Source organism: Podarcis erhardii (assembly GCF_964252035.2).
Source record: "Podarcis erhardii genome assembly, chromosome: 8".
NCBI classification, from domain to species: Eukaryota; Metazoa; Chordata; class Lepidosauria; order Squamata; family Lacertidae; genus Podarcis; species Podarcis erhardii.
Genome location: NC_138499.1, coordinates 90,752,918 through 90,768,587, shown reverse-complemented (window position 1 = coordinate 90,768,587; position 15,670 = coordinate 90,752,918). Strand labels below are relative to the sequence as shown.

Genomic DNA, 15,670 nt, shown 5'->3' with positions numbered 1-15,670 from the left:
GAGGCTGTGCGGGGCTATGGCTTCTTTAGCCCTGCACAGCCTCTCCCGGCTGGAGAGGTTGCGCGCAGCTAAAGAGGAAGCCAAGGCAGTGAGCGGGATCCATCCCGCTCGCTGACTTGGCTTGTGCCATAGCCGCACGCAACCCCTCTAGCAGGGAGAGGTTGCGCACAGCCTGTACGCTGCTCTGGGGGGAAATAAGATTTTTTTCTTGATTTTCCCCTCTAAAAACTAGGTGCGCCCTATGGAGCGAAAAATACGGTAATATATGATGAGATAAAAAAGATGTTTAAAAAACCTGACGCTTTTCTGCTAGGGATTATACGGATAGAAATTCCAAAAAGGATGGTTAAGTTGTTTCTGTATTTAACTAAAGCAGCTATTATTTACCAAATTCTGTGTTCAGAATTGGAAAGACAAAGAAATTCCGACTAAAGAAGAATGGAGAAGTAAAATAATGGACTATGCTGAATCAGCAAAGCTAACAGCTAAAATAAGAAAATTTAATGATCACTCTTTTTTAAAGAATGGAAGCCCTTTTTGGATTATTTGAAGAAATTTTACAATATGAAGAACCTGCAACCAGTTTCAAACTATGAGCAACAGAAAGAATTCAAGATTATTATGTTATGATTATAATAAAATAGAGTGATGATAGCTTGCAGCAAAGGGGGGGGGGAGAATAACAACAGAAAATTGGTTAGGAAATAGAAAATAGAAAAGTTTTTTTAATAATGTGTATTGGAATTTTATTTGTATTTTTAAAAAAAACTTAATAAAAATATTATAAAAAGAAGGTTCCTGCCTGGAAGAAGAAATTAAGGGAAGCCACATTTCCACCCATAAGATAAGGTCATTAGGAACTGCTTAGACTATCAAAGAGGAAATTAAGAGGAAAGGTTCAGAAACATAATTAATAAGGTAGTAATAGGATCCATGGTGGTGAGGAGATCTAAGGTGCTGAGATCTGGCATAAGAGTCTTGTTGTGATCATTTGCTCATGCATCTCATGCATGAGTGAAGGATTTTCTCTCAAATCCAGAACAGGATCCTGTGTACATCTGCCACACCCTACTCAAGATACCTAGGGGGGCAGTATTCATGGCAGATGCCACCATGGGTATATCACAGTTTTCAGCATGCTCCATGGTGGCAGGTGTCATAGCACACAGTACCTTATTGCTTAAACAGTGGTAAGCAGACTTCTTCCCTAATCAACCTCTCCATAGTGTTTTTCCATGGATCAATGCTACTCGATGAAGAAACACTCAAAAACTTTCTTCTTGACTCTAAAGATAAAAGAAAAGTTATCGTAACCCAACAGAAGGAACGGTGCTTCTCTGACAAATCAGTCATTTGTCACTACAGGCAGCAAGGCAGACTGAAGGAACGCAAGCCAAAACAAACCTGAAACAAGCCATGTTTTTCTCCAAAAGGTCAACAGGGAAACAAGTTCAACATCTCCACCCCTCCCAAGAACCCCCCAAGACACCAATGATGCCATCAGCAATCAAGTTGGGAAGTTGCCTAAAAGCATTCATACATATTTGGCAGCACTCAATGATGGCTCAGTGGGTCCTGTGGTTACTGCATAGAATTCATCATTCACCCTCAAGCACAGTTCATCACTCCTCTCTATCCCCATCCAAATGCCAGATTGTGAGGGAATGTGTCCAGCAGCTCATCAGTATGGCAGCAATAAAGCCAGTACCTGCAGAAGAACACTTGTTAGGCACCTATTCGATTTTCTTTGTAGTTCTCAAAAAAAGATCGCAAAGCCTGGAGGGCAGTACTCAGTCTGAAATATCTCAACAGCTGAGTGATCTACCCCAAAAAATCCAGATGGATTCCCTAGGACGTATCAAGCAGTCCCTTCATCTCAATGACTGCATGATTTCCATAGACTTACAGGATGCATACCTTCACATTCCTATTCAACCCAAGTACCACAAGTGTCTTTGACTCTTCATTGGCCCACACCAGGCATAGGCAAACTCGGCCCTCCAGATGTTTTGGGACTGCAGCTCCCATCATCCCTAGCTAAGGACCAGTGGTCAGGGATGATGGGAGTTGTAGTACCAAAACATCTGGAGGGCCAAGTTTGCCTATGCCTGGCCCTCACCATTCAGGGCCCTCCTGTTCAGATTGGCCTGATCTCTGAGAGTCTTCATGAAGACAATAGTTGCCCTGGTGGCTCACGTCCCCCTCTAGGGCAACCACATCTTCAGAACACTATGAGGACCCGCCAAACTCACAGATTCCTCATCAACAAGGATAACAGCCACCTCCTCCTCATACATATTGTTGCACTGATAGATACTACCCAGGGCCTGGTAGTCCTTTCAATCAAGGCAGCAACTTAAGCTCCTGATGTCCTCCAATAGGATGGACGTCATACTAGCTTGTATCCTGGATCTATACATATCAGCCTCACAAGTCACTCTGTGGGCCAAGCTTCATGTGAGACCACTCCAGTGGTTCCTTCTTCTACACCAGTGGTCACATTCACAGCAAACACCACTATGTCTTGATCTCTCCACGGCTATGAGAGACCATGTTCTGGTGGACAAGGGACCCATGGAAAGGAATCCCCCTCAGAGGTCCCCTAAAGATCACCATAACATTGGATGCCAGCGTGCAAGGCTGGGGGATGCATTGCGAGGGGTAACTGGTCCAGGCAGACTAGACACCCGGCAATTCACACAGCATGTCATCAACTGGCTTGACCTTAAAGCAGTGTCTGGCCACTCAACCCTTTTTCCACAGTATGCCCATCTATTGCATCCTAATCAGAATGGACAACACAAATGTTCACTCCTATATCAACAGGGAAGGTGGGACCAAATCAGCAGATCTACAGCAGGAGATCACATTATTCCTACTCTGGGCGAAGAACCAACTCTCCTAAGTGTCTCAGTAGGAGACGTCCAACACACAAGACAACTGGTTGACCTGCACCAGACTGGACTGTTTCTGTTTGGGAGCAATATATTTTCCTACCTGTGTACATTCACTCTTGAGCCACATAGCTGTTCTAGACACGCTAGAGACTCCTTATAGTCCTCCCTATGTAATAGACAAAAGCTCTCAGAAGGTTGGTGCTCTGAGGAGGGTAAGACAATTCTTGACCTTTATCTGGTAGCTGCTGGTATCATAACTGTATTGGATATGTTGCTTTTGTAGCACTAGAGGGTGCTGAATACCCACTAATTTCAAGTCTTTAGCTTGTAAGCCTAAAGGCAGGGTCTGTCTACAGTTCATTTTTGTAAGCTGCTGTGGGAGAAAATTTGGCCAAGAACCAGAGTGAAAAAATGTTATAACTAGATAAGTAAGCAAGTCTGAGAAATTTTCTGATAAATAAGTGCATCAGTAGAAAAACAAGCTGTTCTGCTCTTCAGTATTTCCTGTGCTTTTTGTTCTAGTAAGTACTGTAGCTGTGATGAAGTCAGTTTTATTGCCCCTTGTTATCTGTGTGGCTTTTGATTTCTTCTAGAATAGCATTAATTTTGTGTTAGACTTAGAAATGTAAGTGTTGATGTGAGTGAAAATGTACTCCTAAAGAGATGTGTGCCTTTTGAGAACAAATTGTTTTGTGTTAATCACTTTGCTTTTGAGTGAACAAGTCATGTTAAATAGGACATGTGCTGAAAATTATTATAGGCTGAAATTATTATAGGATGAAAATGGATAGTTGGAGTCATATGTGCCAAACCTTCAATAAAATACCTCCGGTTGTGAACGGGATCCATTCCAGAGGTCCAGCCGGATCCCGAGGTTTTTGCAACCCGAGGAGAAGCGGTAGACCACTTTGCGCATGTGCACGGGGGAAACACTTCCAGGTTTGCCGCTTTCACAACCTGAAGTTTACGTTACCTGAGGGTAACGTAACCCGAGCTGCTGCTGTACTGATTTCATTGACAATGCTGGACACTCAGAAGGAAATTTGGCTTAATGGGGAAACTTGATTAACTTCACAAATTGACCATTATCACACATTTATGTAATTGTCAGGACAAATAAAGTCCATCATTATTATACCCATACTACATGGAGCAGGACTGTGGCTGCAAAGTAATCCAGTTTTATAATACCCACTTTTTGAAGGAAGAAGGTTAGTTGTGGATGATAATGCAGTGTAGATAACCTGCCATTTTGGAGTGGGAGAGTTGGCTTTTTTTAGGGAAATGTAGTGGGGAGGGGGCTGTGAAGATAGTAGCAGCAGTGCAGTTAATTAAGGGCTAGAGGAGGCGACAAAAGGCAGGGAAATAACAGAGGGTTTCAGTGCTGTGTAGAGGAGACATATGGGTGCCAGGTCCACCTGTAGAGGGACAGCAGGTTTACCTGTTGAGAACCAACAGCAAGTAGACTTGGAATATAATTTTCTCCAAAGCCTGGTCTATTTAGGCCTCTTCACCTCTCAGTCACTATAACTAATATTTATTATTTATTTATTACATGTACCTTTTTCATTCATGGAACTCAATGTGGTGTATATTTTTCTCCTTCCTATTTCATCCTCACAACAACCCTGTGAGGTAGGTTAGGCTAAGAGATGGCGACTGGCCCAAGGTCACCCAGTGAGCTTCATGGCTGAGATTTGAACCCTGGTCTCCCAGATCCAACACTCATAACCATTAGGCACACTGGCTCTCTATATCTACCAGAAATGTATATCTGTTTCCAGGTGCTATTTATTTATTTATTTATTTATTTATTTATTTATAATGATAATTTTTATTAGTTTTTCAATTACAATAATCCAATAATAGCCTCATTATAACAATGCCATATTATAATACAATTCCTAATACAAATCATTCAGATACCAAATTATATAATTTAGGTGGCCCCCCCACATGCTAGAATTGATGGTGATTTACTTTGTTTCTGCGTTCCAAAATCTTACTGGTTTCAATCACATTCCCGTCATAATAGTAATCCCTTATACAACAGCTGCAATATTTATAACTTCTATTTGTGTTGACACATTAAGTAATTTATAAGACTACAAGGGAACATCTCATACTGTATCATTGTTCTTCCTGTGTGTGACATTTATTCTGTCCATGATGTTTCTTCCTGTCCTTGTATGTCAATCTTTACCCGGTTGTTGCTGCAATCTGTCATGCCTTGAGCAGAGCTGATATCCCAATGTTGTTCCAGAAATTTCTCCCTTACTCAATCCCTTCCAGATTCCATACTCGCAAAATGATAATTAACTCAGTCCAATTAAATTTCTCCCTCAGTCCCGTGCTTCTTTGTTTTACAACTTTAGCAATAGCCTCAAAGTCACTCTATCCCAGTCAGTAACCTGTTTTCGCCATTTTTCCTCCCAGAAAGAATCACTAGGAAGAAGAGTGATTTGTTATACTGCCGGTGCCCTTGGCAAGTTTCCAGGCTCCTTTCATTCCTCTGTTCAGCCGAAGATAAATAGCACATACCTTTCAGATTCCATACTCACAAAGTGATAATTAGCAAAGTCTAATTAAATTAAATTCCCAATCCTTTTAATGTTAATTCAGTTTTTTGGGTTTTTTGCACACACAGTTCCATTTAATGTTGTATTCCATATCTGCAATCCATTTTCCTCTTTCTTCACTTACTCTTTGTAGAAATTGATTTAACATCTAGGGAGGGTTGCTGAATCATAAATGTAAAAAAGAAAACTTTATATAAAGAAGCTGTCGGCTCCCCTCCCCCCACACTGTCTTTTACATTTCTTTCAAATTCAAACCTTAAAGACCTTGTAGCTGGTTCAATTCCGCAGTTTATGATCTCAACTCTTCTAGAACGCGTCTATACATTAGTCCAAAATAAACTAATTAACAGAAGAACCTCTGCTTCTTAATGGTGGGTAGGAGGGTTATTGATAGGCGGAGTGCTTTTGCACTCAGCACCTCCCTGCCTCCTGCGTTCCATGCCAGAGTGAGAGCCAGGTACCTAGACAAACTGCGAGTGAAGGCCTTTCCCCCTGACCCTAGAGGGAACTTGCAAGGATAATTACCCACAATTATCCTTGTTTTTTCTTTTTTCTTTTTAAAGTCATATTTATTCAAATTTTAAAGGTTACAAAAGGAAAAAAGAGAAAAAAATAAAAATAATCAAAAAAAATCAAAAAAAATACAATCAATTAAAAAAAGTAAAAAAAAATACATCAAACCTTTACATAGCCTTCTTCCCTTTACTTATTTCCTTGACCTCCTCACACCTCCCATTTTTGTATTCTAATTCAAATTATTATTTCAGCAAATCCTTCCAACCTTATTTTTATCTTAATAATTTATCTTAATATGCTATAATTTTACATTCTCTCTTACACCAATTCATTTTTACTTAAACCTTTATGTCATTACTGCCAAAACCACATAATTTTCTTTTTCCATCATCTTTCTATCCACCTTTACTTTATCCAGTCTTAGCTCTCATCCAAACCTATATATCTATACTTATTCTTAAAACGTTTCCCTAAGGTCAAAAATATTCTGTTCCACCAATTTCCCATCTCTCATTAAGAATACAACAAAAAAAAAACCAAATTATACTATATACACTTTGCATTCCCAATTTCCTTCCACCAGATCCCCTCCCCAGTTTTGGTCCCCAACAAAAGTCCATCAGTCTCGTAAAGCCCTCAACCCGGAGATCTTAAATCCGAGGCTCTTAAGTCTCTTTCATGTCCTCTCTGCCAGTCTTTTTGATATTTTTTGGTATTGAAAACCAGATCTCGGGGAAGCTCCAGCCCAACAGTAATCATATTCCTTCCTGCCGAACTTCCATGGTTAAAAATAGGGCCTATAAAATATTCCAAAATTTGTTTCTCGCTCCTTTCAAACCCAAAGGCCCCCAAAACTCCAACCTCCACCTGGCTCAGATTTGTAATCCAAAGGTCATCTGATCTCCACATAAGGTAATCTCTCCATCTTTCATTTTCCAAACCAGGCCAGGCTTCCATCTCCAAAGATTTGCTTCTCCTTGTTGCCGTCATGTCAGGCCTCAAATTATAATTCACCATTTGCATCTGTAGGGTTACGGCTCCCCCTTTCTTCACTTCAATCACATCATAATTCTCCTTCTCAAATTTCCCGGTTTGTTCAGTTGAAGGTTCCTGTGCCAAATTCTTATCGGGTTCTTTACTAATACCCACTTTTGTTCCCAAAGTTATGACGCTAGTAGACAAAACATTTATCCGGTCTTGCAGCTTTCCCAAGAGAAAAAATGTCCTGTTCAATTCAAACTCAATTTCCTTCCCAATCACCATCGTTAAACAGTCCAAGGTCAAAAAACAATTTCCCAGATGCTCCTTAAGACAATGTCCCAAAGCCCCCTCTAGAGGAATTCAAGTTCCATTTCACTCCTTTCAACAAAGACCCAAAAGGCCCATATGTTAAATTGTAACAGTCCTTCATTCGTTTAAAACATAGGCTTGTAACAAAGATAGACAATAGAAACAAAGTCCTTCTTTTATATCTTGACAGCTAACTTGACAGCTGTCAAATTGATCTATTCATCATCAACGGGCTCTCACGGACCACTCCCGGGTTCAGGGAGATGGCACCTCAAATCCCAAATTTTATCCTTCTCCTGCAGGCTCCCCTGCTTCCAAGAAAAATTAATGGTAATTTCAATCAGTAGAATTAAAATCCTTTACATAATGCTCTCCACGACCTTAGTTGACAGGTTCTTTGCTTCAGTTTATTTACAGGAAGGGGAGGCGGACTTCCTGTTTAGACCTTCCCTGATCAATGCCAATTTAAAAGTACTTTAAGAATCCAATTTCCATTCTACTCACGGGTTGTTGTTTGAAATCCAATTGTCCACAAGAAAAAAGTCAGTGCTCTCCGGCAACGGCTGTGCGGCTTCACTCCGTAAAAATAGCGGTCGATTCAAAACACCGCGCCACTCACCCCACGTCACTTTGGAACCCCTGAAAAGGGGTTTCCCTGTGGGTAGGGGGGGCGCTCCTGGTGTCAGCCGAATCCCACGTTCCCAGGCTTCCTCCGCTTGGGATTTTTAGAGGGTCTCCGCCTTCACCACGGCGGCACGACCCGATTTTTGCGGAGCAGGTTCCTCTGAGTCAGAGGAATTCCGCCATTGCCAATGGCGCTAACCCGGAAGTCTCTATCCTTGTTTTTTCTTCACCAATGATATCCCACTGTCGTGGGAGCTGTCTCCTTTAAGGCACCGGAACTGGAAGCCTAAGTATTTATTTATTTGGAGTATTTATTCCCACCACTACCCCAAAAAGCAACCTGCAAATGCCTGTGATTTCCAGCATTCCATCCCACATTAGCATAAGCAGGAAAGGAGCTAATGGTTTCTTTTTAAAACTATTTTAAAATGCTTGCAGGAAGCTAACGTACAGTTTCTTCCTAAGTAACTGTATGGAGAAAAATATGGTTGCCCCGTATGCCTGGTAGTAGTAGGATCTGGAGAGGAGTAAAGCAGCCACAGCCTTTTGGGTACACACATGCTTGCTCATTGTTGCTTAAGCCATAGTTTGACTTAGTGTTACATGTGAATCAGGCCACTGGGCACCCATCCTGCAGTGGCAAAGATCCTGTGTGGAAGGTGGGATGTTTTTATTCACACTGAGATGCACCAGCCCTCCTGTACAAAAGTCCTCCTTTTAGGACACACTTGGGTATTTTGCTAGTAATTAATAACAAATAATTTTCTCTTCTAGACAGCAGTGAGTTTCTTGCTGATGATTGCAGTATAATTGCTGGTGGGAATCTCATAGGCTGGCATCCTGATTCTGCTGCTGTGTTATGGCGAAGAATATTGGGAATTCTTGGAGATGTGAACAGTATCCAGTGTCCTAAAATACACGCCAGAGTTTTTGAGTATCTCTTTGCGCTGTGGTACAAATTAGCAAAGGTAAGGTTTGCTACTATAGACTTTGTCTAATGGAGAGTTAGTAGACTAATGTGAGATGCTAAAATAAATAGAACAGGAAATACCGTAACTGTTTAATCTGTGGACTCAGCGAGATTAGAAAAGAAAATGCATTTTATATGTGTTATATGGGTGGCGCTGTGGGTTAAACCACAGAGCCTAGGGCTTGCCGATCAGAAGGTCGGCAGTTTGAATCCCTGCGACAGGGTGAGGTCCTGTTGCTCGGTCCCTGCTCCTGCCAACCTAGCAGTTCGAAAGCACGTCAAAGTGCAAGTAGATAAACAGATACTGCTCTGGCGGGAAGGTAAATGGTGTTTCCGTGCGCTGCTCTGGTTCGCCAGAAGCGGCTTAGTCATGCTGGCCACATGACCCGGAAGCTGTATGCTGGCTCCCTCGGCCAGTAAAGCGAGATGAGCGCCGGAACCCCAGAGTCGTCCGTGACTGGACCTAACAGTCGGGTCCTTTACCTTTTTATATGTATTATAACACTGTGACACCAGATGGCATTGTAGAGTTCCATTTTTGCCAAAACAATTCCTCATACAAAGTATACAACGCGTTTTTCGGAAACACTTATTTGATGTGTCTAGATCCAGCCTGTCTAAAATCTTATGAATATTGTATGTTAAATGTTTAAAAGCTTATTTTCAACTACCCATTGAGACCATAGTGAAGATTTTAATATTTAAACAGATGAATGGTACTGGGATGAAGTGTGCTTGTACAGTGGTGCCCCGCAAGACGAATGCCTCGCAAGACGGAAAACCCGCTAGACGAAAGGGTTTTCCGTTTTGGAGGCGCTTCGCAAAACAAATTTCCCTATGGGCTTGCTTCGCAAGAAGAAAGTCCATAGGGAAATCTCCAGGGACCTCTTTTAAATGCTAGCGGTGGGGAGCAAAGCCTTTCCCCCCCCTCCGGCCTTCAGAAGAGGTCCAGGAAGGCCGGCAGGGGCCGAAAGGCTTTGCTCCCCACCGCCAGCATTTTAAAAGCAGTCCGGGATAGCAGGGAAGCGCTTCCCGCTATCCCGGATGGCTTTTGAAGGCAGGCAGAGGGGAGCAAAGACTTTTGCCCCCCGCCCGCCTTCAGAAGAGGTCCTGAACCTCTTCTGAAGGCGGGCGGGGGGCAAAAGTCTTTGCTCCCCCCCCCCGCCGCCTGCCTTCCCGGGAGAGCGGAGAAACGCAGCGCTGCGTTGCTCCCCCCTGCCTGCTTTCCGGGAGAGCGGAGAAACGCTTTCTCCGCTTTCCCGGACGGCTTTTGAAGGCAGGCAGGGGGGGGGAGCAAAGACTTTCGCCCCCCACCGGCCTTCAGAAGAGGTCCAGGACCTCTTCTGAAGGCCGGTGGGGGGCGAAAGTCTTTGTCCCCCCTGCCTGCCTTCCGGGGGCTTTTAAATCGCCCCGGGACAGCGGAAAATTCCTCCGCTGCCCCGGGGCGATTTTAAAATGCTGGCGGGCAGCAGCGCTGCCGCCCGCCAGCATTTTAAGATCACCCCAGACAGCGGAGGAATTTTCCGCTGTCCCAGGGTTTTTAAAATGCTGGTGGGCGGCAGCGAAGGCTTCGCTGCCGCCGGACAGCATTTTAAAATCGCCCCAGGAGCGGAGAAGTCTCCGCTGTCTGGGGTGATCTTAAAATGCTGGCGGGCGGCAGCGCTGCTGCCCGCCAGCATTTTAAAATCGCCCCGGGGCAGCGGAGGAATTTTCCGCTGTCCCGGGGCGATTTAAAAGCCCCCGGGAAGGCAGGCAGGGGGGACAAAGACATTCGCCCCCCACCGGCCTTCAGAAGAGGTCCTGGACCTCTTCTGAAGGCCGGTGGGGGGCGAAAGTCTTTGTCCCCCCTGCCTGCCTTCCCGGGAGAGCAGAGAAACGCAGCGCTGCGTTTCTCCGCTCTCCCGGGAAGGCAGGCAGGGGGGGGGGGGAGCAAAGACTTTCGCCCCCCACCGGCCTTCAGAAGAGGTCGGGGGACAGACTGTCCCTGGACCTGGTCTGAAGGCGGTTTCCATAGGAACGCATTAATTGATTTTTAATGCATTCCTATGGGAAACCGTGCTTCGCAAGACGAAAAACTCGCAAGACGAAAAGACTTGCGGAACGAATTAATTTCGTCTTGCGAGGCACCACTGTAAATAATGTTCCCGCCTGTACCAACCCTAATTTGTAACCCCTCAAAAATTCAATAATGTTTCAGTTGTTTTGAGATAGGAAGGAAATTTGTACAAAGGTTAGCTGTTCAAATTAGTTGGACTACAGTAACAAATTCCATACTAATCAGAAACTGAGATTAGCAAACTCATGATTCAGTGTGCTGTGTAACCCAGGGCAGCCCCACTATATACCTCAGGAGGTAAGAACATAAGAAGAGCCCTAGTGAATGAGACTCGAGGCTTGTCTAGCCCATCATCCTGTTCTCACAGGGGTCAACCAAATACTAGGGGCATCCTGCAAGGCAACCTGATAACCTAGTGGGACTTTCCAAAGGAAAGGAGAAGCATTACAACAGCCGCTTTAGTTCCCAAACTTCATGCATCACAGATTATTGATGAGAAAAGGGCCTTCTTTAGTTTGGGATTTTCCAAAACAATCAGAAAAGAAAGTGTGAGATCCTATCTGAAGAGGTTAGGAAGAAAAAACTATTCACTTTAGCTCATCAGGATTGTGTATGTCTTACTATCTATCTATCTATCTATCTATCATCTATCTATCTATCATCTATCTATCTATCTATCATTTATTTATTTATTTATTCATTTATTTATTTATTTATTTAGATAAGGGACAATCTTGCTATCAGTCTGGATAACCAATCCACTCCCTCTCCTCCTACTTTAATTCCTCCACTCAGAATATTTGCATCGTGGTTGTTCAAGGTAAGTTTTTCATGCACCTTGGTCTGGACCAATCTCATTTGTATCCTGCTTTTGTTTACCTTCAGTCTTATACTTCTAAACTCCCAAATTGCCTTTTAAACATGGAGGAAGGAATGCCTTACTATGTTAATTTTGTAGCTACCTCTAATGTTGGGATGCGGGTGGCGCTGTGGGTTAAACCACAGAGCCTAGGACTTGCCGATCAGAAGGTCGGCAGTTCGAAGCCCCGCGACGGGGTGAGCTCCCGTTGCTCGATCCCTGCCAACCTAGCAGTTCAAAAGCACGTCAAAGTGCAACTAGATAAATAGGTACCGCTCCAGCAGGAAGGTAAACGGCGTTTCCGTGCGCTACTCTGGTTCGCCAGAAGCGGCTTAGTCATGCTGGTCACATGACCCGGAAGCTGTCTGTGGACAAACACTGGCTCCCTTGGCCAATAAAGCGAGATGAGCACCGCAACCCCAGAGTCGGTCACGACTGGACCTAATGGTCAGGGGCCCCTTTATCTTACCTTTGATGTACATGTAGCTATACAGTGGTACCTCGGGTTACATACGCTTCAGGTTACATACGCTTCAGGTTACAGACTCCACTAACCCAGAAATAGTACCTCGGGTTAAGAACTTTGCTTCAGGATGAGAACAGAAATCGCGTGGTGGCGGCGCAGCAGCAGCGGGAGGCCCCATTAGCTTAAAATGGTACTTCAGGTTAAGAACAGTTTTAGGTTAAGAACGGACCTCCAGAACGAATTAAGTATGTAACCAGAAGTACCACTGTACTGACTATACAAATGTAAACATAACATCAACATAAGCCTTTAAAATTCTTTTGTTTCTGAATGTATGTTGAAACTTTTTTTTATATATTCATTAGTTTGGATTTGACCTAAATACAAAAAGTTCACAAGGGCTGCGATTTCAGTGACAGAAGCCTACATGTGACCACTACTCTGTATTAAGGATTTTTGAGTAAACTTCAGGAGTGCACATCACTCTATTCACATTATGGAGAAAGAGGAGACTGTTCCCTTGTGCCCTGTTTGAATGATGCCTGAAGTCCTGTAATGAAAGCAGAGTCAGCATCTACAGTAATTTAGTGAATTCTGTGCAACCAGCCTGTGATGTGCAAATTAATTGGTTAATTGGGATGTAAATAAGAATATATTAAGTTGCACTTAAGCTTTAATCTACTATTTTTATAATAAAGTGTGCTGTTCTGTCCTCAACGTCCCTTCCTTAGTGTTGGTATTTTATTTATAATACAAAATGTTAATTATCAAACCTAATAATAATAATAATAATAATAATAATAATATTTTTTTATTTATACCCCGCCCTCCCCAGCCAAGGCCGGGCTCAGAGCGGCTTACAAGCAATAATAAAAACAAGAAGAATGATTACAAACTTAAAAACAAAAATAAAATACAATATTAAAATAATGGAACATTAAAATATTAAAATGTAGCCTCATCGCAGGAGGAGAAAGGGGGGGGGGAAAGAGAGGGAGGGAGGGAATCAAATTGGCTCCAAGCCAAAGGCCAGGCGGAACAACTCTGTCTTACAGGCCCTGCGGAAAGAAATCAGATCCTGCAGGGCCCTGGTCTCATGAGGCAGAGCGTTCCACCAGGCCGGAGCCAGAGTTGAAAAGGCCCTGGCTCTGGTCGAAGCCAATCTAACTTCCTTAGGGCCTGGGACCACTAGGGTGTTGTTATTTATGGACCTTGAGGCTCTCCGTGGGGCATACCAGGAGAGGCGGTCCCGTAGGTACGAGGGTCCTAGGCCATGAAGGGCTTTAAAGGTCAAAAGCAGCACCTTAAATCTGACCCTGTACTCCACCGGGAGCCAGTGCAGCTTGAGAAGCACTGGGTGAATATGCTCCCATGGCAGGGACCCCGTGAGGAGCCTCGCTGCAGCATTCTGTACCCGCTGGAGTTTCTGGGACAGCTTCAAGGGCAGCCCCGCGTAGAGCGAATTACAGTAGTCAAGCCTGGAGATGACTGTCGCATGGATCACTGTGGCCAAGTCAGGGCGGGAGAGGTAAGGGACCAACTGCTTGATGCGGCGAAGGTGGAAAAATGTCGCCTTGGCTGTTGCTGTAACCTGCGCCTCCATGGAAAGGGAGGCGTCAAGGATTACACCCAAACTCTTAACAGAAGGCAATGGCACTAATTGGGCCCCCGCAAGAGAAGGGAGTTGGTCCCTCATCCCCATGCCATCCCGACCTAGCCAGAGGACCTCTGTCTTCCAAGGATTTAGTTTCAATCGGCTCCCACAAAACCATCCAGCCACAGCTTCCAAGCATCTGGTCGGTGTGTTCGGGGTCGAGTCGGTGTGGCTATCCATCAGCAGATAGAGCTGAGTGTCATCAGCATATTGGTGACAGCCCAGCCCAAAGCTCCGGATAATCTGGGCAAGGGGGCGCATAAAGATGTTAAAAAGCATCGGGGAGAGAATTGCGCCCTGCGGCACTCCACACACCAAGGAGTGGCGCGACGACATTTCCTTTTTTTTTTTTTTTTTAATAAATATTTATTAAGGTTTTTTTTAAAATATAAATGCACACATAAAACAATCTTACTTTTATAACAACAAATTCTTCACTTCTTTGGACTCCCTCACGCGCGACGACATTTCCCTCCCTAGTGCCACCCTCTGTCCCCGACCAGAGATAAAAGAGCACAACCAGTTACGGGCTATGCCCTGTATCCCCACATCTGCGAGGCGGTGGTCCAGAAGATCATGATCGACCATGTCAAAGGCTGCTGACAAATCTAAAAGGATCAGCAGTCCTGACCCGCCTCGATCCAGTTGTCTACGGAGATCATCTGTTAGGGCAACCAGAGCCGTCTCCGTCCCAAAACCAGGATTATATGCATTTGTGCTGTTCTCTTCATGGAAAGTTCTTTGATTCAGAGAGGCTTCTATGGATGGAAGGGCAGGTGCCATTTTTGCTGATTCTCTCTCTCCACTGCAGCCACACACTCCTCCTATGTTTTTCCAAAGGGTCCCTCATTCCTTTAGAGCAGTCTTCCCGGAGCTGCAGTGGAGGAAGAATATCTGAAAATTGCAACCCTCACCTTCTATTAGCTGAGGCCTTTGCTGGATCAAAGCTATTTTGTTTGTGGGTGAGAAATGTTGACGTTAAGTTCCATAAAAGTTCCAAATCATAGAAAATGTAACTTAAAATGTGCCCTTTATCATCTTGAGAAAGATGTCTTGAATAGTTGTCTTTGTTTCATATATTGTAATACAATACTCATGTTCTGATTATTTAGAAGCTGTCTTATTCATAAAACATACTCTTCTATTTTAGGCTACCACCTTATCAGATGAATATAAGGAAGGGAAGCTTCAAGCCTACAAACTGATATGTGCTATGATGGCCAGACGCCAAGATTTTGTGCCAAATCCTGACTACCTGGTGCACTTTTATCTTGTCATGCATATTGGATTAACTAGTAAAGATCAGGTACAAATACTATATTTCTAGTTCTGAAATCTGAACTGCGTTAATTTAACATGCTTTCTAAGGTTTGGATCCTGAGCCACAGTATGGCTTGAGACCCTGTGGAAGAACCCCTGGTGGGATTTACCAGTTCTTCCCTTCCCCTCCAACCTACTCCCCCTTTTCTGGAGGTTCCCCCAGCCCACCACAGTATGATGGTGTGATGCAGCAAAGAGCTGCAGGGGGAATCTATGCTAGTTGTTTTCTTTTGTTTTGCTGGCACTGTGTATGGGACATCCCTACTGGTGCATGGGGAATTGAGATCCAAGCCACTATCTCTTTGGTTACTAATGAAAACTGAATGACTTGGAGATTTCCATCAAAAATGGCTTCTGGATGTCTCTTTCTATTTCATGCAGGTCCTGCAATCTGTCCATTCATTATGTGAAAATTCAGTTATCTGAACATAAAGAATTC

At 43.8% G+C, this 15,670-nt stretch overlaps 1 protein-coding gene across 8 annotated transcripts in view; it reads left to right on the top strand.

Moving 5' to 3' along the window:
* Positions 1-15,670, top strand: part of RALGAPA2 (Ral GTPase activating protein catalytic subunit alpha 2) — a 212,114-nt gene that overhangs the window by 66,629 nt on the left and 129,815 nt on the right. For all 8 annotated transcript variants that reach the window (XR_014159042.1, XM_081872571.1, XM_081872570.1 and 5 more), the window contains 3 exons: positions 8,681-8,874; positions 11,654-11,752; positions 15,062-15,217. Coding sequence is in view for 7 of the 8 variants with exons in the window: in XM_081872571.1 (XP_081728697.1) it covers positions 8,681-8,874; positions 11,654-11,752; positions 15,062-15,217 (449 nt within the window). In the remaining variant the exon portion in view is untranslated. The remainder of the gene's footprint in view (positions 1-8,680; positions 8,875-11,653; positions 11,753-15,061; positions 15,218-15,670) is intronic.